Consider the following 27,078-nt stretch of genomic DNA (forward strand, 5'->3'; position numbering starts at 1 on the left):
TGGTTAACTTGTCAGACATGTTGGCTTTGATAAATAAAAGATGATGGCCACACAATTACTTGTATCCCTGTCTGCTAAAACTCCTGCCAAAAGAAAGAAAAAAGCTCAGTGTCTACATTCTAGACTTATATTACCCAGCCCAACTTTAACCAGTGTAATTTAATACTCCTAATACCAAAGTTTCCTATAATGTAAAAGTTTTGGTGTCTTTACTTTTAAGAGTAGTTATCAATAGAAGGGTACTCAAAGGGTAGTTATCAATAGAAGAGTACTCAAAGGGTAGTTATCAATAGAAGAGTACTCAAAGGGTAGTTATCAATTGAAGAGTACTCAAAGGGTAGTTATCAATAGATGTGTTCTCAAAGGGTAGTTATCAATAGAAGGGTACTCAAAGGGTAGTTATCAATAGAAGGGTACTCAAAGGGTAATTATCAATAGAAGGATACTCAAAGGGTAATTATCAATAGAAGAGTACTCAAAGGGTAGTTATCAATAGATGTGTTCTCAAAGGGTAGTTATCAATAGAAGAGTACTCAAAGGGTAGTTATCAATAGAAGGGTACTCAAAGGGTAGTTATCAAAAGAAGGGTACTCAAAGGGTAGTTATCAATAGAAGGCTACTCAAAGAGTAGCTATCAGTAGAAGGTTTCTCAAAGGATAGTTATCAATAGAAGAGTACTCAAAGGGTAGTTATCAATAGAAGGGTACTCAAAGAGTAGCTATCAATAGAAGGGTTCTCAAAGGATAATTATCAATAGAAGGGTACTCAAAGGGTAGTTATCAATAGAAGGGTACTCAAGGGGTAGTTATCAATAGAAGGGTACTCAAAGGGTAGTTATCAATAGAAGGGTTCTCAAAGGGTAGTTATCAATAAAAGGGTACTCAAAGGGTAGTTATCAATGGAAGGGTACTCAAAGGGTAGTTATCAATAGATGGGTACTTAAAGGGTAGTTATCAATAGAAGGCTACTCAAAGGGTTGTTATCAATAGAAGGGTACTGAAATGTTAGTTAACAATAGATGATTTGGCTATTAAAAAGAACTGGCTTCTCTTTTTTCCACACTATGGTAACATAGTTTATGCCCCCCCAAATGACAGTTGATTTACTGCGATTTCCTAAATATCCATTCATTTAGTAGTTAAGCCATACCTTGATATTTCTCTACCTTTTAAGCCATAAAATGAACACATTTATTGAACGAACCATTAGGCATGGAAGACTTTTTTTCTTCCAGAGGCTATCACACTAACATCTTGAACTCACATTCTAGCCAAGATCATTTCAACCTCAATTCAGATGAATAAACAGAATAATACAGAAAACTAGCAGCCAACAAAGAGATTATCATAATGATTGTTACAATATGTTTGTCACTTTTTTTCTCTGCCTAAAACAAATAAATTAAAATTGGGCAACCAATTGCATGTTTTATGGATTGGGCCTAAAGTGAACGTTTGCAGTGGCTGATCCAATGGCATTAGCTCATTCCAAGTTATATATAAAAAAAAACAATCCTAAGAAACTTTTTATGCTGAGAAAGGAAACTTGAAGACTGGCCAACAACTGCAAAAAAGGTCAGTATAACCACCATGACCAAATAAGACTGAATGTTTCAAACAAAAAGGATATCAATGGTGTGGAAATAAATCCTGAGAGCATAATAATATAGCATATTATTCATCAGGCACCCAATATAACATTATATCTCTTAGTAGTATAAAAGAGATAGAAAAATATAATTGAAGGAAATTAAATGATGACCATTATAAAGAAATTGTACTGAAGAATAACTAATCTGCACGAAGAGAACAGCTAATGTAAACTCAGTATATGTCCTCTACTCATAGAAAAAACAGGTGGAATAATAGGTCCATAATAGTAAAATAAATCACAAAGTATCATTCAAAATGTTCATAGAAGTACTATAAACATCAGAAGTATAATATAAAATGTTCATAATAGTATAATGAGCAACATAAGTATAATATAAAATGTTCATAATAGTATAATAAGCAACATAAGTATAATATAAAATGTTCATAATAGTATAATAAGCAACAGAAGTATAATATAAAATGTTCATAATAGTATAATAAGCAATAGAAGTATAATATAAAGTGTTCATAATAGTATAATAAGCAATATAAAATGTTGATAATAGTATAATAAGCAATAGAAGTATAATATAAAATGTTCATAATAGTATAAAAAGCAACAGAAGTATAATATAAAAAGTTCATAATCGTAAAATAAGCAACACAAGTATAATATAAAAGGTTTGTCATAGTATAATAAGCAACAGAAGTATAATATAAGGTGTTCATAATAGTATAATAAGTAATATAAAGTGTTCATAATAGTATAATATGCAGCAGAAGTATAACATAAAAGGTTCATAATAGTAAAATAAGCAACAGAAGTATCATTTCCAATAATATGTTGATAATAGTAAAATAAACAACTAAAATATAATATAAACAACACAATATCATAAAAAAATAGAAAGTTTACCTATAAACATCCTTCCAATATCAATGAGTTAATCCATTGACAATCAATCCAATAAGAAACTATCCAGACAATAAATTTCATGCAGGGGTATATACCATTACTCTCTAAAAAGTCATGCAACAAAGCATTCAGATCATTGAGTTTCCAAATAATCCCAGGCTGCACATAACTATGTGAATGTATACACAGACCATCTTATTAGCATTTTTGCATTAAAATTTAGAGAAAAAAGTCCTATACACAAAAATGCACATTCAGCATTTTGAAAAACTGCAGATTCACTGCTCTATGACAGATGGGAAAAATGTTCTAGCATTCTAAGAAATAAAAGAGGCACAGGGAATCATCAGAATAGTAACATACAAGCATATGAAATAAGAAATGAGTTACCTTTAAGATATCACAAAAGTAGCACTTTAATAATTGTGATGAGAAAGAGTTGTTTTTTTCCATAGCTTCTTTTAGGTACAGGGTCTGCAAATGAGATTGCTAGCTGATAACAAGAAAAAGAAGAAGAAAAAAAAAAGAAGAAATCCAGAGATATTCAAAGCTATGTCACATTTGAATATTAGGACTTTACTCCATTGCGTAGGATCTGCTCTGATTTTAGCAGTGACAGTCAGATTTAGCAAACAGAAGAAGGATTTACAGAAAATCCTCACATTTATCTACATTTACACACTGTAGACAGGAAACAGCTGGGAGAACAGTTGTGTTTTCTCTCTCTCTCTCCCTCTTCTGGCAAGTTTTTGGAGCAAAGACTTTTTTTGGGCTGCCTGACAAATAACATCATCATACCTTAGCGCTGCAGGACTGGATCACAAAGCATATTTATTTTTACTTAAAGGAATTCACTTTGGTGACATAGTGAAGAAAAAAAAAAAAAGAATGGCAGGCGGGAGTCTGCTGCTGTGCATGTCTCACATCTTTTTCCTATGAAGCCTGCATGATGTAGGTAGAATCCTGCAAGCAATCAGCGCAGGCTGTTTGACGTACGCAGTGATAAAAGTTCAAGCAGGAAAATATGATGACTTATTTTTATTGCAATATGCAATATGATACAGTAGACCTTTTATAGACATGACAGATGTTATTTTTTTTTTTTTTTCTCTATTTTTATAAACAACCCTAATAGGTTACCATATGAAATCACATAACTTGCCACGGGAAATGTAGAAAGTATTCCAAGAAATAGTAAACGTTTGACAAACATTGATCCTGAATTGTATATAAAACAACAATAAAGGGATCATTTAAATAATAGCAGCTGGTTGTCAGTATGTGATCACAGGCGATGATGTCATTCCAATCCCCCGAGAATCCGCATTCAAAGCTCAAGTCAGCTGTTTTTTTTTCTATTTATATAGTACAGCACTTAGCAGTATTCAATGTTTAACCTTTGCGTTATATAATTTTATAGCTATGCGCTATGGCTTTTACCTTTGTCCTAATGGTTGCTAGTTAAAGGCATGGGTGACCTTTGGTTAGGATGCAGAAGATTAACCCTATATATACATAGAAAGTGCGACTGAATAGTAGAATGAACATGAAAATCTTTTCTCAACAGCGTCATGTGGGTTCTATTTCCAGAAGTAATAACGCTGATGAAGCTGCATGCGTGGAATATTAAAAAGACTTGACAATGAAGAAATGAGTCTACGATACATCAAGGCAATGTTTTTTTTAATAGTAGTCACATCCATTTATACTCTTAAAATGTGAAGGAAAATGAAGAAAAAATAATTGTTAGGATAGGATATACTTTATATTACTCCTCATTTTTTATTTCTTTGATATGGTTTGGATAAACTTGCATCTTAAAAACCATGTTTGTGTTGATTATTTTTCCCAGATTTTTTTATGTATAGTATTAGTATATACAATATCTGTAAACCAAAAGTAGCCATGTCCTATCAAGTACCACATAACAATCATTCAGCTGTACAGTGTCTGTCCATACAAGTATCTGTAATCCAAAAGCAGACCTATCCTAACAAAGTACCCCTATAACAATCATTCAGTAGTACAGTCCCTGTCCATACAAGTATCTGTAATCCAAAAGCAGACCTATCCTAACAAGTACCCCTATAACAATCATTCAGTAGTACAGTCCCTGTCCATACAAGTATCTGTAATCCAAAAGCAGACCTATCCTATCAAGGACCCGTATAACAATCCTTCAGTTGTACAGTCTCTGTCCATATAAGTATCTGTAATAAAAAAGCAGACCTATCCTATCAAGTACTCGTATAACAATCATTCAGTTGTATAGTCCCTGTCCATACAAGTATCTGTAATAAAAAAGCAGACCTATCCTATCAAGTACCCATATAACAATCATTCAGCTGTACAGTCCCTGTCCATACAAGCATCTGTAATCCAAAAGCAGACCTATCCTATCAAGTACCCATATAACAATCATTCAGTTGTACAGTCCCTGTCCATACAAGCATCTGTAATCCAAAAGCAGACCTATCCTATCAAGTACCCATATAACAATCCTTCAGTTGTACAGTCTCTGTCCATACAAGCATCTGTAATCCAAAAGCAGACCTATCCTAACAAGTACCCCTACAACAATCATTCAGTTGTATAGTTGTTGGCATAAAAGATGCAAAAGAGTATTTTAGATATGTATTCTTCCATTGAAGAAAATACCTTCATATATGCTGAGCATGCTAAAGTGACGTGCCCATGGTGTCTGGAGGATGGGTTACTCGTCATCGGGCCGGTGAAGGGAGTGGTATGTCACAGCGGCTAGGCCCTGTTCCGTGAGCCCGGCGGTGTCAATAAAGATAGAGGGGTTATTTACAGGGGAGTAGACAGTGTGTTTGTGATTCCACCTGTGGTTTGCGGCTTACATAGGAGCCGCCGCTGCTGGAGGTACCCTCTGGGGCAGATGGTAGCGCAGCTTGGTTGGCGCAGCTCTCCACAGGCAGAGCTCAGGCCCCAGGGATGTTGGGAGTAGTCGTCTCCTGCTGCTGTGCAGCTTTGGCGAGGGAAGGGCGCGGGAAGGATTGGACAACACAGGGGTTGCAGTCAAAGTTCTTTACTCACTGACGTATCACTGCCTCTGGAGTGCCGGGTCCCGCTGTCATGGGCTCCAGCCGATTCTGAATAGTTCAGAGGTCAGAGCCGATGTTTCTCTCTGTGAGGCCGTCCTCCTTGCGCTGTGATGTGCGGGTCCCTGTGGCTTGAAGCTACACTGAGACCCTCTGCCTTGCATTGGCTCCTTTCTTGCCCGTATGGCAAGCAGTGCGAGTCTATTACTAGTTCCGCTCTTTGGTTACAACTTCTGGCTCTAGTATGCTGCTGTGTCCCAGGCACTTTGTGTGGGCCAGGAGACTTGCAATCTCCTGTCTGGCGGATTCTGCTCATGGGACTTGAAGTACCCACCCAGCCTAAGAATCCACACGTTGCTTTCTGCGCTCGGTCCTGAGAGAGCTATGGCGCAGCTCTCTCCTTAGCGACCATCTTCTCTCCCCTCCTCAGTTGTTTACCGTTTGTCTATTTCTGTCTGTGTGTGTGTGTGTGTCGCCTTGCTCAACATTGTCTAGCTCCACCCCCCAGGTTGCTGAACTAGTGGGCAGGAGGTCTCATACCTCGTAAGGCCCACCCCTTGGTCCCTACCCTAACCCAGTCCCAGTGGGAGGGCAACTGATTGTGAGTTGTGTGGATTGTGGTGGTTACCGACAATGACCTCCTCCATACCCGGGATGAATACCTCATCTCAGCCAAGGTGCAGTACCCTGTGGTGACAGAAGCTTCAGGAGCGCCACAAAAGCATGGCATATAAAATCAGCACTATATGGAGGTACAGTAAAGGGCTCCTATACAGGATATTTGAAGGTCGTAGATTTTTATACGAAGACATACAGAGATCTATTTTGTCAGATAGTGTATAAATCTGAGATACATCAGAGGATTGCTGTATTGCAGAGATATTCTCCTATAAAAGCAATACTTGTAGTAGAATAAATCTGAAACATATTTTCATATAGAGCAGGGTCCCCCAACCTGTGGTTCAGGAGTCAAATGAGGCTCACGGGACCTTGATGTGTGGCTCACAGCAGTCTTTCAACTTGGTACATTAATGCCAGGTTTAGCAAATGGCTATGAAGAATAGGTCTCCAGATGGTGACTTTTGTGAGTAGCCCCACACAGAAGAGCATATTGGAAAGGGGGTAGAGTACGAAGCCCCTGATTCTTGACATACTGTCTCTGTGATTTCTTTGGAAAAGCTTTGGCTGTCATTATACTTGGTTAATGGGGCTGTAGATGTCACTACTGTCAGGGGGCAAAAGCTGGATGTGGCTGGCGACTCTCTCTCAGAGCTGAATGTGGCTCTCAAGGTCAGAAAGGTTGGGGACCACTTGTATAGAGATACCATAAAGTTGCACTCCAAATGCCTATTGAAAATTAGGTTTATAGGCAAAATCTAATAACTAGAAATTAGAAACTTTCTGCTGTTTGGACTAAGCTAATGAAACAAGAACAATGTAAAGATCTCAACAGAACTAATATAACAAGTGGTTTTACAAATTTCCATTCTTCACTGGTACAGTAGAGGGACGGACCTCGCCTGTCTGTGATTCAACGGCTTCGTCAAAAGAGTGGAGGCTTCTTTTCTACTCTGCTCTGTAGACAGGGCAGTACAGCCAACAACATGTTGATTGACAATGGGCTCCCCGCTGCCTAACAATCAGCATGACATCGGCTGTCCTGCCCTGTCTACCGAAAAGAGCGGATGAAAAGCTCTGCTTTTGGGATGTCAACTAAAGCAGCAAATATTATCAAAAGATTTAGAGATTCTGGAGAAATGCAAGTACACATAGAACAATGTCGACGGTCAATATTGGATGCGTGTGATATACAAGCTCTCAGGCATCACTGTATTAAAACAAGCATAATTTGGTTATCAAATCTCTGCATGGGATTAGGAGTACTTCCAGAAGTCATTGTTTGTGAACACTGGCATCGTTCGGGATAAATTTGAGTGGAATTGACTTTTACTTGAATTTTAGGAAATTTGCAATTTTCAAAATGCAGATTTTTTGTAACTTGCTTCCACACAGATTCATCAAATTGACAGTTGCGAAAGCCAGCAAAAGGTTAAAAAAATAAAAAAAATCCTTACACTCACCTTATGTAACTCCGGTGTCCATGCACTGCCCAGCTAGCTCCTCCCAGCAGGGACGCCAAAATACTTACCACTGCGGCCCCCCCTTGTTTCTCCAGCCCCTGCTTTAGTATCTACTCCAGCTTTCACCTCACAGGGCTTGCTCACATCTCGCATGTCTCCTGGTCATGTGCGCTCCCCGCTTATTAAAGGGACAGTGTGTGCACTCCAGACGTGTCCCAACCTATAGCTGGCACTATGTATTTATGGCATCCACTATAGAGATTTTCCAGAGCAACATTTGTACCTAGTGTGTCGTCAGTCTACTAGCTATGTCATCAGGGCCCTGTTCCTGTATCAGAATCTCCATATGTATCTGAACCCATTTAGTTCCTGAACCAGAACTTCCATGTGTATCTGAACCCATTTAGTTCCTGAACAAGAACCTGCTTGTGTACCTGAACCCATTCCAGTGTCCCTAAACCTATCTGCAATTGCTGACTTGCCTTGTGAATCTGAACCTGTCCTGTCTGTACCAGCCATCCTGTCTGAATCTGAGCCAGAACCTGAATGCATCCTGACAGTACCAGCCATCCTGTTCTGAACCTGTCCTATCTGTAGCAGCTGTCCTGAACCCGTCCTGTCTGTACTAGCTGTACAGTTTGAACCCAAACCAGAACCTGAACCCATCCTGTCTGTACTTGCTGTCCTGTCTGAACCTTAGCCAGAACCATAACCCATCCTGTCTGTACCAGCCATCCTGTTCTGAACCTGTCCTTTCTGTTCCAGCCATCCTGTGATGAACCCGTCCTATCTGTACCAGCTGTCCTGTCCTGAACCTGTCCTGTTTGTACCAGCTGTCCTGTTTGAACCTCAACCAGAACCTGAACCTGTCTTGTCTGTACCAGCCATCTAGTCCTGAACCCGTCCTGTCAATACAAATTGTCCTGTCTGCACCTGAACCTGAACCGATCCTGTCTGAACCTTGCTCCTGTACCCAAACCTGTTCAGCCTGTGGCTGAACTCCAACTCCAACTTATAGCTCCAACTCCATCTTGCCTGGTGCTGTTCAGGTCAGCTTACTGCAGACCCAGGAACTTCCTTGGACTGGCACCTAGCGGTTACCTGCAGCACAAACCTAACCTCACCACCAGAGGCTCTAGAGAAGACCAGGTACCCACTTAGTCATGCCCCTCCAGGGTAATCCCAGGCTCCATGGACCCTTGGTTTCACACCCCGTCTTGGCCTTAACAGTCACCGCTGCTCTGATCGTAACAGATTGCTAAGGCCATGGATCCCATTGACTCTGTCACTTTGCCCCTGTCCAAACCTTACTGTGAGCTGTCTTACATGTGAAAACAGCAAGGTCAAATCCTGACCCACTTATGGACGATAAATGTCTGCCTGAAGACACTGCCTGAATACCTTCTGCATCCAGTTCTCTTATGTCTGCCACACCACGATTTGATGGTAACCCAATCCAATACCGAGGGTTCATCAACCAGTGCCCACTGCACTTTCAACTGCTGGTCCCCCAGTTTTCTTGTGACTGGACTAAAAATGCATTGTTAATGTCCCACCTAGGTGGAGTAGCTGTTACCTAGGTCAGCCACAGAGGAGATTCTGTTAACTCAGACATCCAAGTATTCCTGGGTGCTTTTTGCAAGGTCTTTGCTGAGCCAGGACGTATTGCCTCTGCAGCAACCTGCCCTCTGCAGCTGCGGCAGAGTATTCAGACTGTGGTCAAATATGTAGTAGCCACCTTTTTGGAGGGTCTGTCCAGGAGGATTAAGGATGAACTGGCTGGTCGTGATTTCCCTGCATCTCTGAATGATCTAATTTCCTTGGCAAATGGAGTTGATCTCAGGTTCCAGGAATGGTCCAGAGAACCTACACATGAAAGAGACCGATATGCCTGGCAACGTCCCTTCATCCCTCCAGAGTTCATTGACTTCCCAGTCTCCAGCACTCACTACTGCTCCAGAACTGATGCAGGTTGATTGTGTCACTCTGTTCGAACAATGACAAGAATATTGTCATGCCAAGGGACTGTGTTTCTACTGTGAAAGTAAGGAACTCTTTATCCGCTCATGTCCCATGCCTAGGATTTGTTTGAGAAGATAACCTGGGCGAGAGCAACACCTCTCCCCATTGAGTCTATCCATGTCCATGTCTTATGGAGTTACCCAGTTCAGTGAGACAGCCTACCTACATTCTGGATTGAATGTAGGTAGGCTACAAAACTACATGGCTATAGAAACGACATGGACAAGGGAGGAAGAAAACTTGTATACACTGCACTCAAACACAAAGGAGAAACTATACGTGTACAGGGGAAAAAAGAAAAAGGAAGGACGAAAACACACAACAGGGAAACTTCCACACCACTCAAAATAGCAATCACAGATTACCATGAACTGGATCCCCACCAAGACTGGAAACACTGGAGCTATGCTGAAGCTATTATCGGCTCTGAGTAGCAACGCAAGGTCCAGAATCTTATATAGGAAGGAGATGGCTGTGATTGGTAATCAGCAACCTAAGCTCCTAGCAGCGTTCCTTAAGTCAGCAGGAATTAACTCCTGCAGGACTGTAGAACAGTGCATAGGAAACAGCCGAAACCCAGCTCTGGCTGAACAACTAGGAGACATCAGGTTGCCTTTCAGGCTCTGCAGCATGAATAGAGCCTGATGCTGCCATGACACCTAATGAGTCTGGACTTGGGAAATGCATGACAACTACTAAACCAGTAAGTGTAAAATAAAAAAAAAACCACACAGGCAGGAAAAATAGTTTATTTCAATAAAGAATCTCCCACACTTTCCATCATTCACCAATTTATTTAAGAAACAAGCAAACAGATAAAAAAACATGAAGGTCCAGTATAATCCATTGTGTAGTGATCCCATGACATCCCCTTAATTCAAACTCCAACCTGTGGAGGCTTCATAAATCACTCCAGGTCATCGTCAGACATCAGTAACTCAGTGACTGAGATATTCCGGGTCAGTGCCTTACCTGGAAAATCTCACACAAACTCCTGACCTGCAGATCAAGTGCTGACTGGGAGTGACTCCAGAGGTCACTCCCAGTCAGCACTAGACACGCAATTTCTCATGCAGAGTGACTGAGATGAGCAAATCTGTTCGATAAAGCCTCGCCAAACTCAGGTTCGGTACGAGCCTGAGCTTTTTTATTCGGACTTGGCAAACACAAGCATTACACTTAAAAGTCAGCATTCGGTTCGGTTTTTCCACAAACACCATGTTTCCAAAAATACATTTGGAATCCAGCGCAAAGGAATAATAGTAGTTCATACTTAACGAATTACTGGGGCGGCTGTCAAACTGCTCCCATGGCCTCTCATTTTTCTTTCCAGGCTGCTCATTAGGCTCATACATATTCACTACTTTCCCCGCTCACCAGTGTTTGTGATTTGTTGACATCAGACACGCCCATGCTGAGTGACAGCTGTTTAACTGCAAGCAATCACAGACACCATTGGGCGGGTCTATATCGCACAGTAAAATAATTAAATAGTTTTTAAAAAATGGAGTGCAGTCCCCCCAATTTTAATACCCAGCAAAGATAAAGCCTCTCCAGCTGGGGTCTGGTATTCTCAGATTGGGGAAGCCTATGGTTATTAGGCTGTCCTCCAGCATAAAAATATCAGCCTGCAGCCACCCAGAATTGCCGCATCCATTCGATGCGATAGTCCTAACACTTTACCCGGCTCTCCTCGCTTGCCCTGGTGCAGTGGCAGCCGGGTAATAAGGAGTTAATGTCAGCCCTCACCTAACACTAAGCACTAGATTAGTAATGGCAGGCATTTATGGGACATTCCATCACTAATAAAGTAAATAAAAAGAAATAAACACAAACATCCAAAAAATGTTTTGTCTAATATATAAAGTTGAGTGTATGTGTGTATGTATGCATATATGTATGTATGTATGTATGTCCACTAAAGGAATCCGCACTGTCGCATTTACAATCAAGAAATGTTGCACAGACACTCCATGTGACTTAGGGAACGTCATAGACTATGTTTGGATGGGAAAATTTAACCTCGCGCTTTACAGTTACTCTCCAAAAATCCTGCCTCCATTAAAGTCAATGGAGCTGTGAGCTATTAGGTTATTAATAGGAGCTGTGAGTGGTTGCTATAGGAACAAAATTAATTGTTAGTATAAGAAGCTTATGTGTGAGGTAATAAGATGTCGGTGGGGAGACGGGTAGAGAGAGACAGAAAGAGCCAGAGAGAGAGAGACAGACAGTCAAAGAGACAGACAGAGGCAGACAGACACAGGCAGACAGGGAAAGAGACAGACAGAGAGACAGACAGTCAAAGAGATAGACAGAGGCAGACAGACACAGACAGCCAGACAGGGAAAGAGACAGACAGAGAGACAGACACATACAGACAGGGAAAGACACAGGTAGGCAGGTAAAGAGACAGACAGAGAGACAGACAGAGAAAAAGACAGCCAGACAGGGAAAGAGACAAGGAAAGAGACAGAGACAAGGAAAGAGACAGGGAAAGAGACAGACTGGGAAAGAGACAGATGGGAAAGAGACAGAGACAAGGAAAGAGACAAGGAAAGAGATAGAGACAAGTAACTAGACAGGGAAAGAAACAGAAACAAGTAAAGAGACAGGGAAAGAGACAGAGACAGACGGGGACAGAGACAGACGGGGAAAGAAGACAGATGGGGAAAGAGACAGACGGGGAAAGAGACAGATGGGGAAAGAGACTGACAGACAGATAGAGAAAGACAAACACAGATAGACACAGAGAAAGAGAGAGACAGACAGAGAGACTGATACAGAGACAGACAGAGAAACTGATACAGACAGACAGAGACAGACACACAGAGACAGACAGACACAGACAGAAACTCGAAGAGAGACAGAGAGACAGTTACTATCCTGAGCAATGCCCAGGTACTAAAGCTAGTTTGAAATAAAACACAAAAAAGCACCCTCTTTCACCACTTTATTAACCCCCAAAACACCCCTCCAGCTCTGACGTAATCCACACAAGGTCCCACGGCGCTTCCAGCACTCCTACATCTGACAATCACAGCGAGTGGTCATAGAGCATGACTGCCCGCTGTGAGGTTCAGGCAGCGACTGAAGTGAGCCGCGCGATCAGTGGTGATGTGTTATGATCAGGAGACTACTGCAAATAATCTTGCAAAAATCCCATAAGAGGTAGAAAATAATGCACAAGAGTAGTTGGAAGCTTAGCTGGCTGCAATCTACTAACTGCACAACACAACTAGAAGGAGTGGTGGAGTGTTCCTAACCAACCTAGATGCCTCATCACCGCCGGAGAACTAACTAGCCTCAAAGATGGAATGAGGAATCCTGATTTGCCTTAGAGCAGCCCAAAAAGGATAGAAAAAGCCCCCAACATATAAAAATGGTGATGTAAGGAAAAAGACAGCATACAGATGGTTAGTATAGGGTTAAGCAAAGTGAGGCCCTGCTAGCTAGATACAAAAAGGATAGAAAATATTACTGGTTGCAGCCAGTGAAAACCCTGAAAAAATACCACCACATGATAATCAAAAATGCTTTAAAGATCACATGATCTTCCTCCCACTATATCAGGAACTCTTGTGTAAATATAAACTCCTAATCAGACTGGGAGTAAAAACTCCATTCTTGCTGGGAATAAATCGTCCTCAAAAAATAGTCCAGAAAGAGCGCTTATTCCCATGCAAGAAACAAAAGAGAATTTTCTCAAACATTGAATTAGGAATAGACGTCATAGGTTAAGCAGAAACGCCCATAAGTACAATTCAGCCTAAACCAAGCCCAGACTAAAGACTGCTTTACACGCTGCAATATATCTTACGATGTGTCGGCGGGGTCACGTCGTAAGTGACGCACATCCGGCATTGTAAGTTACATTGCAGTGTGTGACAGGTACGTGCGATTGCGATTGAACGTTAAAACGTTCATCGCATACACATCGTACCTGTCTCTAGAATTGCACGTCAGATTGTTCATCGTACCCGGGGTAGCACACATCGCAGTGTGTGACACCCCGGGAATGATGAACAGATCTTACCAGCGTCCTGCGGCTCCCGGCCCACAATGCGGAAGGAAGGAGGTGGGCGGGATGTTTACATCCCGCTCAGCTCCGCCCCTCCGCTTCTATTGTCCGCCTGCCGCGTGACGTCGATGTGACGCCGAAGGTCCCTCCCACTCCATGAAGTGGACGTTCGCCGCCCACATCGAGGTCGTATGGAATGTAAGTACGTGTGACGGGGGTTACTCATATGTGCGGCACGTTCAACAAATTGAACGTGCCACAAATACGATGGGGGCGTTGCAGATCACATACGAAATCGTATGCGAAATTGCAACGTGTAAAGCAGGCTTAAGAGAATGAACCCTCACAAGGAAAATCACTGAGATTACACAATTTCCATTAATTGCAAACAAAAAGACAGAAAAATGAATGAGAACGAATTAATCTCAGGAAGAAAAAACAAAATACTTATGAGGCATTGTTGCAGACTCTGGATGACTGAGCAACAAAACTGATGCAAAGGAATGAAACAATTGCTGTAGAAATCATTCCTGGAGAATCCAAAAAAGGAGCAGAAGAAAGAAAAAAACAATCCCACATGGAAAGGCAAAAAAGCCTAAAGGCAGGAGGACAAACTTCAGGACATCTTTCCTGGAGCAGAAACAATTATCACTGGCAAAGGCTAGACAGAAACTGCCCTCCTATATTCCCCCAGGCTGGACTTCATTGGCTTTCCTGGCACAGCAATCATCTTTCACACCTGTCTGAGCAACAGATGCAGACTCACCACCAGCACTAGCCACCAGAGGGAGCCCAGAAATACTCCCAGGAAATTCACAACAGACATCATGGCCACTCCAGCTGTGGCCATGGCTAACCTGAGTGACGTCATTGCTTAACACGCAGCTCACTTGAGTCGCGGCCTGAACCTCACAGCTGGCAGTCATGCTATATGGCTGCTCACTATGATTGTCAGATGTAGCAGATGAGTTGTGGCTAAGGCTTTGTGCCAACAGGGCATTTTTTTTTGCATTTTTTCTAGTGTTTTTCCTTGCTTTTTTTAATCAATAAAAGCAAGGAAAAATCATCACTGCAAAGTCTATGAGAATCATGACTTGCTGTGCCTATGTTGCTTCTTTTTTCCTTGCTTGTTTGTTGCTGAAAAAAGAAGCAGCATGTCAATTGTTTTAGTGATTTTTCCTGCTTTTTTCCCCAGTTGATTTCAATGGAGTCAGTGTAAAACGCTGGAAAAAAATGTGTAATACCCATGTTGCTTTTTTGTGCGTTTTTATGTGATTTTTTTACATCTCTGGGGTTCCCTGCAGTAGAGATAAGAGATTCTGATCGGCAAAGATCGGAAAATGTTAAAATCATGCGATCTTTGGCCAAATCAGGATTGGACATCCAACCATTTACCGCAAAAGATCTTGCCAAGGATCAGTAAATGATCGGATGGCAAAAACCATCCTCTCCCGGCCCATCACAGCCATGTCAAGTCTTGGCATGGCTGTGATTAGTCACTGTAAAAAAAAAAAAGGAAGCAAAAGGGTTAAAGCAGTACATACTTGCCAAGTACCCGCTACTGCAGCATAACTTCCAGATCCAACAATTATCTCTAATGATTATTCACTGCTTTCCCTGCCCACCGGTGTATATGATTGGCTGCAGTCAGACCCTGCCCCCAGACAGCATCTGTGATTGGTTGTAATCACAGGCACTGTCTCTGGGTCTATATCATGGAATAAAATAAATAAAACAATTGATGTAGGGTCCCCCTGTATTGATACCAGCACAGATAAAGCCACGAATACAGGCTGCAGCCCCCAGCCGTGTGCTTATTTTGGTTGCATATCAAAATAAAAGTAACCACATGTGACTTTTTTTAAAATTACTTAAATAAATAATTAAAAAAATAGCTTGCAGTCCATCTTAATTTTGATACCCAGCCATAATAAAGCCCAACGGCTGGGGGCTGGTATTCTCAGACCATGGTTATTGGAACGCCAAGCTAACAAGCCCGATGACAAGCCCGGCGCTTTACCCGGCTCTTCCACTTGCCCTGGTGCGGTGGCAATCGGGGTAATATAAGTGGTTAATGTTTTCTTTATTTTCACAGGTCTACGCGTTTCAAGGACATATCCGTCCTCTTCCTCAGGACAAATGTGCAGAGAATTTGATAGTATTCTCTGCACATTTGTCCTGAGGAAGAGGACGGATATGTCCTTGAAACGCGTAGACCTGTGAAAATAAAGAAAAGAGTTTTACTATCTTCACCTGGACTCCTGTGGTTTGGAGCGGTATTCAAAACCTGCTTTTCTCCTGCTGTTTGAAACTACTCCTTGCTGCGGTACCGCTGGCTTCCACGTTATCTACATGCTTTCAAAAGGGTTGTGACTGACACAACCCTACCAGGTGAGTGTTCCTTTTGACATTCACCACCATTTGTCATATCGGGTAAGACCCTATTGCGCCTTATCTTTCCACAGCTTTTTCGTGCATAAGTGGTTAATAACAGCCCACAGCTGTCACTAAGGTCTAGATCTAGATTAGTAATGGCAGGCATCTATGACACCTCCCCATCACTAATCTGTAAGTGAAAGTAAATAAACATAAACACTGGAAAAATCCTTTATTTGAAATAAAAGAAAAATAATACTCTCTTTCGCCACTTTATTAACCCCACAAACATCCTTGAAGGTCTGACAAAATCCACACGAGGTCCCACTATGATTCAACTCTGCTACATCTGAAATTACAGCGCGCTATCATGGAAAATGACCAAACGCTGTAACTGCAAGCAAAGCGTGAGCGGCAATCAGCAGTGAGGTCACTCATGTTAGTGTAGCGCCCCTGAAGCCATCAGGGAGCTGCAAGGTACTGCATCCTCACCAGGTGCAGGGCCTACCCCCTAGGGACCCAGAAGACCAGTACCGGTAACACACAAACACTCCAGAAAATCCCAGTTTTTTTCCTCAATTATCCCTCATAGAATGGTACAAGGCTAGAGTTGGACCAATGGATGGCCACCTAGAGGTGGAGCCACTCCAGTCCACTAGACAACCAGGTGGGAGGGGCAGACAGTGGAGAGTTAGACAGAGGAGAGTGCAGAGTCAACTGTGAAAGGTAGCAGACGAACTGACCGGAAGTGAACAGTAATCTGAGGGCCCAGGCGGTTAGTTGCTGGTGGAGTACGGTGAAGTACTCCCGGAACTATGCACCAATGGGGTACAGGACCCTAGGTCAGGAAGAAGCTCCAGACAGGCCTGATAACACCTGCACAGTTTAGAGACCATCAAGGACCTCACTGACCTTGAAATTCGGGACTCAGTAGAAAAGGGAGAACCGGGGACAGGACCAGAGACTCCAACCCAACAGGATTCATGCTACCATCATACGGACTGCAGTAGAAAAACCACCAGGAGGTGACCCTCAGCTGCTCTATGCCACGGGGACCCACCAAACAAAAGACAGGTGCAGGGGAAGAAGCCACCAGGTAGCAAAACAGGCACTGGAACAAAGGGGACCTGAAGGTGAAACCAGCTGGCCTCGGGTGACCAGTTACCACCAGAAAGTGAGTAAAGAACCAGTTGCACTGAAACCCTTGTGTGGCCTACCTTCTTCCGACACCCGTCACATAACCTGCCATTAACACCAGCCCCAGTAGTGAACAATATGCAGCTCCATCTACATAGCCGCAACACCGCAAGTGGCGTCACGTGTGAACATTATTCTAATCCCCTGTAAATATTCCCCTTTTCAAAAAGCACATAGGGCACGTGACCGGGCAATGGCCACCAGTGACATTCCCCAGTTATACACTGCCCGGGACCGAGTACCCCATAACCCTGGGCGACACATTAGTTACAGTCACAACTCGACATTCACCTGTGACTGCAGGTAACCTGAGGGACGTCACAAGGTGAATTGCTTTTACACCGGCGGTAAACGATTCCTCTCCCTGCCTCCTGAATGCTGTGATCGCATTGATCGCATCATTCAGGGGGTTAAACCACCGGTAGCAGTGCGGGCACCGCTCCGAGCAGAGAGAGCTGGGTCCCGGTGTCAATAGCGGGGTTACAGTGCCTGAACCTCACATGATTGCCATGACAAAAAAAGCACAAAAAGCATGAAAAAAGCATGAAAAAATGCAAAAACACATGAAAAAAGCTAATTTTTTCAGTAGCTTTGTTCCTGAGAAAACATGCTTTTTTGTGTACATAAAAACGTTATGTGGGCACATAGCCTAAATCCCAGTGTCTAGAAGGATCTTAGGCGTGAGCAGCTTGGTTAGTGGGCGTGACTAGCTTTGTTGGTGGACTTTGTGATGTTTCCTCCCATCCATTATAATCATGTAAAGGCGGCTTCGCCCCACCTGCAACCATCGTTTGGGGGTCTTTCCCCCAAACCTTCGCTTCTATTATAATCCACTCGATGCCCACGAGGACTTAAAAAAGTAATGTTGCTTCATCGTACTAGCTATGTTAGCGCAGGCCCCGCTCTTTCTGGTCATATAGGAATAAAGGCAGCAAAGGTCCTTCTAGCCACTGGTCTTTAGATGTTACAATAGCAGATGTAGTAGTCGTGGACTCGGCAGCAACAGCATCGCTGGGGACAGCATCACCGGAGACAGGTGAGTATCCAGCAGTGAGTGTTCAGTGATGTCAGGAGGTCATCGGAATATCTAATGAACTCTGATGACCTCCTGATGACACCCCCATGACACCAACGCTACTGGGTATCGCAGGGCTGTCGTCAGAAGGTCATCCGAGTTAAAGCTATAAAGGCTCGGATAAAGGTTCAGGCTAGGTTTGATAAAGATTTGTGAGCGCACCCATTGCTTGGCCCGGCGAGCCGAGCCACAGAGGGTTCGCTCATCCCTAGCGGTGACTTTCCTGGGTAACTGACATCACAGTTCATGAGAAACTCCGAGTCTACGACTGACCTGGAGAGACCTATAGAGCCTTGTTCTCTGAATGAGAATATGTATTGCATTGGATCTTCATGTCTTTTTCAAAATAAATTGGTGGGCATGGGAAAATGTGTGGGAGTCTTTATTCAAATACACTATTGTACCGCCCCGCACTCGGCCGCAGCCGAACCGCTCGGATCCGGGCTCCTTGGGGGGTGGCTCGAGCGCCTCCGGACCCAGGGTCACTTCGCTCTGAAAGGATGCTGGCGCTACGTAGGGGGTTGGTAGGTAGGTGTACGGCCGGAGTCGTGTTTAAGTTCGTGACACCACCCACGGGATGTGGGGAAGGTGTAGACACCACTGCTGCAGTTACAGGGCACCCGGGGGAGATGGTTATGCAGCAAGATGTTAACCCCTCCGTGTTAACCCCTCCGCAGGGATGATGGCCCCGGGACCCGTTGGGGGGAGCTGGGCGGTGCAAGGAGGTGCGCGGCCGGATGGCACTGTGGTACTCACTGTGATTGACACACACAAGTCTCTGGTAAACAAAGTTGATGGTGGTCGGTGCCCGCAGCCGACTGCGTCTGGTCCCCCACCCGGTTCGGTGGTCTTTGCCTTTCTCCTGCACTGTGTAGTGTGTATGTAGACTGCCTTCGCTTCAGCAACGGGAGGCCGCTCCCTGGCTGTATGTTTGTTGGGAAAGCCCGTTTGCCCGCAGACGCTGGCCCGTGGGATCTCTCTGCCTGTGCGGTGGCTTTCTATTCCCCTTGGTGGGCTGTTGTCTTCAGTCGGGACTTGGGTGGGAAAGTACCTATAGTCCAGACCTCAATCAGTGAATTAACTCAGTCCAGTGGCTTCTGGACCTTGTTTCAGGGTCTGAGTACCCCCCTGAGTGCTCCGGTTTCCAGTCGGTTCCCCGGGTCGGTACCGGCGGGCCACTACCCTGTCCCGGTCCACCACGGTTCCACCTAGCCGTCTTCCCGGCTCCTGCAGGCTAGGTCACCGTCTGCCTCCTAGCCGAGGTACTAGGGCTACGACCCTGGCACCTGTCAGTTTCCGCTGCAGACCTGTCACCACAGGCCTGCTGCACTTCACTCCTCACTCCACTTCCACTTGAACTCAACTCCCCTGCTTTTCCTGCCTCAGGCCCTCTGAACTCCTCGGTGGGTGTGCCAATTGCCTGGCTCCGCCCCCCTGGTGTGTCCATTAAGCTCTGAAGGAGGTGACTAGGGTTTATGTGTTTGGCTGGTGTTACCTAATGTGGGACTGGTGTTGTGCGGGGCGCTATCTGTGACTACCTGGCTAGTCCAGGGCGTCACACTCCCCCTTGGTTAACTACAGACCGTCCGTGGGCTGTCCAACCACCACCGTTTATACTTCTGAACTGGAAAAGATAAAAGAGACATTACAAGTATACTAACATATGTACAATTATGAAGGCTTTTTGGTTCTTCCCTTGATGGGAGGCATTCTGCTTAAACGTTGCAAACAAACCTGAACCTTGATGCTGCCTCTAAAAACAGGTCAGCACCCCTTTTCCCCAGTCCAGGAAACAGGAACGGGTCCGGGAGTTGCCCAAACGGGCTGGGTACAAAGTTCCATACCTGGCAGTCTCTCAGAGGCCCCACGTCCAGGGGACTCCTGACCTGGAGGGTAGTCACCGGTTGCTATGGTGACGGGACCTCGGCCTCCTCTGCTGCAGGCCCTTCCTCCAACCAGCCTCTCCGGAGACTGTAGGACCTAAAAGGGTGGTCCGGGATTATTTACAAGCCCAAAAGTTATTGGGTGGCCTGCAAGTTCTCGGCCTTGTTCATATAAAACGGGCTATAACAGGAAAATCAACAAAGTCCCAATGGGGACGGGCAGTATGGTAGCCGGGAACCGCTACCTTAACACTTTTCTTCATCGGCACTGTATGGCGGGGGTGGGGACTGGGTACTGCGGCTCACCCTCCTCTTCACGTCAAGGGTGAACCAACCCCTCTCCCCGCAATGCCGGGTGTAGCTCACCAGCTCCCCGGGCTCCAGGTCACGGTCCGGGTGACCCATCGGAAGGTGAGAGTTGATGTCCAACCGGGAAACGAATATCTCTGCCTCCAGGCCCGGTTCAAAGATTAACCCCCATCCACGCCGGTGGTCAAACTGCCGATCTTGGCCTTCGTAGGTCAGGTCCCGTACCCGATAATTGGCACTGTGAAGATTCTCCCTCTCCCTGATGGTCCGGGCCAGCACCTCTGCCTTCTGCTGCTCTCGTGCCGCGATCTCCCGACCCAGCTGGCGCTGCTGCCATTCCCAATATGGAGCGTCTGCCTGCTCCCTTTGCGCAGGGTTCGGGCCCAGCCGGTGCTCCCACGTGCCGGCTACGACCGGCACCTTCTGGACTGGGGAACTCTGCTGTCACATGGCCTGCTGTGCTGCCTTGCAGCGGCAACCCTGCGACGCCTCAGCCAAGGCCTGGTTTGTGGGAGTGGCCAGCTTTACCTGCTGGGCCCTCTTCCGGTCTGCATCCACCTACATCTTGGCCAGGCGGACTGCCGGGGCCTGGATCTCTTTGGGCACGGCCACCTCCGGCACTGGCGGGTCCACACTGGGAACAGGCATCTTCCGGGGATGAATCTTCCACAGGAGTGGGATGGGCGCTGACCGGGTGACTGGCCGTCCTCGGGCTGCTTCCACGAGCAGGTCCTCACGGGAGGATTATCCGGGCTCCGCTGCCAGTGTCGGGGGCAGCAGACCGAGCGGGGAGCGGCGGCCGCCGCTATGGGCGGTGAGGGAGGCAACATAGAGGGCAGGGGCAGACCAGGGTCCCTCAGCCACGTCAGCCGGTCCCTCGGGGACACTGGGGCATGGGTCGCTAACCCGCTCCTCCAAAATTGCCTCCACTTCACGTACCCGCATGGCTATCTCCTCCATCTCGGCCACCCACCACTCCATCAGGAAGTGCACCTGGGCCTGCAGACGGCGGCACATCAATGTCGTCCGGGCTTCCACCCTCAGTGCTGTTCCGGGTGCGGGCTCTGGTGTTGCGGGCTTGCGGGACGGGTCAGCCATTGTGCCTTCACGGGGTCCAGGAACCAGAAGTGTGGCAGGGTCCTGGAGTCCCTGCCCTTTATCAGCTCGGTCACATATCGCTGAATCTTCACCCGCCTCCCCCTTGGTCTTTTTGCGGCACTCCCTTTTTCTGCTGGGCAGTTTCGCTTTCCGACCGCGCGCTTTGCTGCACGGCCGTGTTCCCAGGGGGTGGGGCTTCGGCTTTTCGTGCTCTTTCTGTGGACAAGAAGACTCTGGCGGGAATCTTCGCGCCAAAAGATGGAGGATTCTGAAAATTTTCAACGGGTCACCGCTGACTTCAACTTTAAGGCGCACTTCACTAGGTAAGTGATTAGGTACGTATCCTGTTCATAACGCCAGAAGAGTCGATGTGTACTGCCCCGCGCTCGGCCGCAGCCGAGCCGCTCGGATCCGGGCTCGTTGGTGGGTGGCTCGAGCGCCTCCGGACCCAGGGTCACTTCGCTCTGAAAAGATGCTGGCGCTATGTAGGGGGTTGGTAGGTAGGTGTACGGCCAGAGTCATAGGGTTTATGTGTTTGGCTCGTGTTACCTAATGTGGGACTGGTGTTGTGCGGGGCGCTATCTGTGACTAACTGGCTAGTCCAGGGCGTCACACTATTTTTGCCTGTGTGTTTTTTTTTAACTTTGCACTTACTGGGTTGGTAATGGTTGTGTATCATAGACACTACTCCATTACTAATCTCTGGCCTTAATCTCAGCTGACAATTCATAGCAGATATTAACCCCTCCCAAAATTTACCCTGATTGCGACAAGAGACAAGGTGAAACGCCAGAATTGGCTTATCTAATGTGATGTGCTAATTCTGGGACATCTGCGTCCGCTATTTTATAGGCTAGAAGGGGCCTAATAACCATGGACCTTCCAAGTCTGATAATACCAGCCCACAGCTGTCTGTCTTACATTGGCTGGTTATCAAAAATGGGGCACCCCACGCTGTGTTTTTTTTTTTAAATTATTTATTAATTAGGTTAAACCAGGCTAAACAGTGTTTCGCCTGGTTTAACTTAATAAATAAAATCTATTACAATCATTGTTGTAGAAAAATCATTCTTGTAGAAAAATCATTCTTGTTGTAGTAGAATCCAGTTATCCCTCCACCCTTCCTGTTTTCACCCCACCCATCCACATCTTCTCCCTTCTACCATTAGTGAAGGAGATACATATAAAAAGGCAAAACATGTTCTTGGTTTAACCTTACATACATCTTTATGTTTCGTATTTGATTTTATATACCTGGTGAAGGCTTCTAGAAAGCTGAAAAGCGTTGTACTGGCACATTTGCCAATATCTCTTGGTATCACAGATTTGGCCCTATCCCGGATCAATATATACATATAACGAACCAGATTTTCAGTGTCTCTCTCTCTCACATCACCTCATTATCTCGTCTTCTATCTATTGGTGTTCCCCAAGGTTTAGTTCTTGGACTCCTGTTGTTCACCATTGACACTTTTGGCTTGGGACAGCTCATAGATACACAGATCTACCTCTCTGGTCCTAACATTAGCTCCTTACTAACCAAAATCCCACAATATCTCTCTGCTATTTCATTATTTTTTTATGATCGATTAATAAAACTGAAAATTGAAAAAACAGAATTCATCATCTTTCCTCCACCTCACTCTACCACTCCACCTGACCTATCCATCAAAGTCAATGGCTGCTCATTCTCCCCAGTCTGGCATGTTCGCTGCCTAGGGGTAACCCTTTATTCTGCTCTTTAGTTCAAGCCACATATCCAAGCAGTTTCTATCGCCTGCCAACTCCAACTCAAAAATATTTCCCAGATCCATACATACCTTGACCAAGAATCTGCAAAAACACTAGTGTATGCCCTCATTAGTAGAGTTGAGCGATGTTTGAGGTTTGCCTATTTCATGTTCGAGTGATTTTGGGGGGTGTTCGAGCTCGAGCTCGAACTCAAGCTTTTTGCTAAAAGCTCGACAGTTCGGACGGCTGATGGTGGCTGTCTTTCCCTGCACCTTTTAGAATGTTCTGACTCCTGTGGTTGTCCACCGGTAGTCCACTCCCCGGCGCATAGGTGCCGTAGGAGCCCGTTTTGCCCGCAGGCGCTGGCCCTTGGATCTCTAGCCTGTGGTGGTGGCTGTATACTCTCTGGATGGACTGTTGCCTTACGGCTCTGCAGAGTTCCACCAACTCCTGCAGACGGCCACCACCATCTGCCAACCTTACTGTCAGTGCCTGGGCTCCTACCCAGACACCTCAAGTGCTTACTCCTCTCACTTTCACCTCCAGAACTGATCTGACACTTTTCCCGCCTCCAGGCCTGTGAACTCCCACCTGGCCCCACCCCACCTGGTGTGGACATCAAACCCTGGAGGGAGGCAACAAGGGTTTTCGTCTGACTGTTGTAACTGCCTAGGTTGGGGGCTGTGTGTATGTTGTTATGTATGTGACACACTCCCCCTTGGTAAAATGCAGACCGTCCGCAGGCTGCCCGTCCATCACCGGTTTTATTTTTCAAACTGTAAAAGATAAATTAACATATGAAAACATTCAACATACGTATATTTTCAAGTCTTCCCTTACGGGAGGTGCAGTGCTTTAACGTTTCAAATATTGAACATTTTTATTAAACGGACGGGTTCGTGGTCAACCGCTCCCCCACCCAAATAACCTGATCCTTGATGCTGCCCCTAAGAAAGGGGCAGCACCCCTTTACCCCAGTCCTGGTCCAGGTTACCCGAGCGGGAACGGGTACGGTGTCTCGCACCCGGCTGTCACTTCAGGGGACCCCACGTCCAGGGGGACCCCTGACCCCCGGAGGATGGCCACCGGTCCTGGTGGTGGCCGGGCCCTAGCCTGCTCTGCTGCGGGCCCTTCCTCCAATCTGCCTCTCCAGAGGCGGCACGGATGGAAAACGGCCCACAAAACTATTTACAGGCCCACAAATTTGTGGGTGGCCTGCCAGTTCTCGGCCATATTCATGAGCAGTTTCTCATGTGGGCGGTAAACACATAGAGTCCCTCCGGGGACAACTTGCCGGCAACGGCCGGAATAATCACTGTCGACAATCAGATGAAAACTCGGTTTGATTTGTATTCATTCATTCATTCAGCTATTTACACGATTAACATACGGCACCTCTAAATGGTAGTTTCCCTGTACCTAAGTGGGGGTCGCTCTAGGTTGGGGAGTGTGGACCTTCTGGGCCCAATGTCATCAGTGGAGGGCAAGGGTACAGAGGAGACAGTCGGTCCCTCTTCCCTTATGACAGGTATGGCGGGTGGAGACCAAAGGGGAGGGGGTAGAGGTGAGTCCCTGGGCGCCTGTTTGAGTGGCTCACTGGCGGGCGTTTCCGTCTCCATTTCTTCCACGTGTTGTGGGAACATTATCACCGGAACAATCACCGCACCGTTTTGCATAGGCCAGTCTGCTGGAAAATCGCCCATCACTGTGTGGATCACCCTCTTCTCCTTTTTCCCGCTCGGCATCGGGACCGGAACTTCGGTTGTCACCCTCAAGGGGTGAAGACATTTCTTCAGGTGGTCCCTGGAAACCGTAGTAGCAGTCCTCCCCTGGTCGCGACTGATCAGATAAGCCTTCTCATTCTCCCATTCAGTGGGCTGTATGACATACGGGGTCCTTTCCCACTGGTCATCCAGCTTATGGGTCCATCTCTTCCGTTTCAGCACGAGTTCTCCCGGCTCAAAGGGGACAGCTGACGCTCGCTTATTGAAGCGTTGCGTTTGTTTCTCTTGGCTCTGACCGAGGTTCCTCTCCACATACTCCTGGACTTGTCGGTATTGGACATGCCGCCGAGTATCCAAGCCAGCAGTCGAAGGGAGGGCCTCAGGAGCTTCCAGGCTCATTTCTAGGTCAACCGGCAGCCGGCCCGGTCGGGCTCTCATCAGATACGCCGGGGTGCACTTGGTAGAACTACTGGGGATGTTGTTGTACATGTCGACCAGGTCGGGCAGCTTTTCTGGCCACAGGTTCCGCTCTTCCAACGGTATCACCTTGAGGAGGTCTAGGACCAGATGGTTCATCTTTTCGCACATCCCATTAGTTTGGGCATGGTATGGCATGGTCCTGATCTTCTTACAACCATACAATTGGCAGAATTCTTGAAACACCTCCACTTCAAAGGCTGAACCCTGGTCCGTGAGTACCCTCTCCGGGTATCCGTGCGGTCGACAGAAGTAGGCCTGGAATGCCCTGGCTGCGGTACGGCCGGTCAAATCCTTGACTGGAACAACCACCATGAACCTGGAGTAGTGGTCCACGATGGTCAAGGCATAGGTATACCCATTCCGGCTGGGTGTAAGCTTCACGCGGTCCAAGACAACCAACTCCAGCGGTTGATGGGTGATGATCGGCTGTAGAGGGGCTCTCTGGCTGACTTCATCCTTTCTTCTCAGCGCACAGGGGCCGCACTCTCGGCACCAAGCCTCCACAGATTCTCGCATCCCACTCCAATAGAACCGCTCTCTCAACAACATCTCCAGCTTCTTCCAGCCGAAATGCCCAGCGCCATCGTGATATGCCCGTAGAACTTTGGGCACGCTGGCCTGAGGGACCACCAGCTGACGAACCTTCTCGTGAGTCTTCGGGTTGATCAGCCCTCGATACAGCTTCCCCTCGTGCAGGTACAGCTGGGCTCGTTCCTTCCACAACCGCTGGGCCTCAGGGGGCGCTGCCAGATCCATTCCGGAGGAACCTTGGTCAATCATGATCTTGACCAACTGGACAGCAGGCACTTGGTCTTGGGCTTCCCGCCATCCCTGACTGGGTAGCGGGTCCAGGTTTGCCTCCTATCGTTTGACATGTCATTTTTCGACCGGTGGCCGATGGAACGTGGGCAACTCAATTTCTTCGAGGTCATCGTCTTCTGACCCCCCATCCGGTAGGTGGGGCATCCGAGACAACGCATCCACGTTGGTGTTCTTGCGGCCAGCACTGTATTTGATAGTGAAGTCATAATTAGATAACCTGGCCACCCACCGCTGTTCCAGGGCGCCCAGTTTGGCCGTGTCCAGGTGAGTCAACGGATTATTGTCCGTGTAAGCCGTGAATTTTGCCGCTGTGAGATAATGTCGGAACCTCTCAGTGATTGCCCATACCAGGGCCAGGAGTTCAAGCTTGAAGGAGCTGTAATTTTCGGGGCTCCTTTCCGTGGGCCAGAGTTTTCTGTAGGCATAGGCGATCACCTTTTCTCGCCCGTCCTGGACCTGGGACAGGACCGCTCCGAAGCCCACATTGCTGGCATCGGTGTAGAGGATGAACGGGAGGCTGTAATTAGGGTACGCCAAGATTTCCTCTCCTGTCAAGGCCGTCTTCAACTGGTGAAAGGACTCCTCATGCTTCTTCTCCCACACAAACGGAGATCCAGGGGACCTGCCACCCTTAGTCTGTCCCACAAGGAGGTCTTGCATGGGGGCAGCCATCTTCGTGTACCCCTTGA

The 27,078-nt window shown here is 46.2% G+C and overlaps 1 protein-coding gene across 1 annotated transcript in view; it reads right to left on the reverse strand.

Moving 5' to 3' along the window:
- The window catches only part of IGF1 (insulin like growth factor 1), a 169,753-nt gene extending 166,328 nt beyond the window's left edge, over positions 1-3,425 (reverse strand). Inside the window, exon 1 of the mRNA XM_075344715.1 lies at positions 2,902-3,425. Coding sequence (XP_075200830.1) covers positions 2,902-2,964 — 63 coding nt within the window. The 5' untranslated portion in view covers positions 2,965-3,425. The remainder of the gene's footprint in view (positions 1-2,901) is intronic.
- Between the last annotated feature and the right edge of the window lie 23,653 nt (positions 3,426-27,078).

The sequence above is a fragment of the Anomaloglossus baeobatrachus genome, chromosome 4, assembly GCF_048569485.1.
Source record: "Anomaloglossus baeobatrachus isolate aAnoBae1 chromosome 4, aAnoBae1.hap1, whole genome shotgun sequence".
NCBI classification, from domain to species: Eukaryota; Metazoa; Chordata; class Amphibia; order Anura; family Aromobatidae; genus Anomaloglossus; species Anomaloglossus baeobatrachus.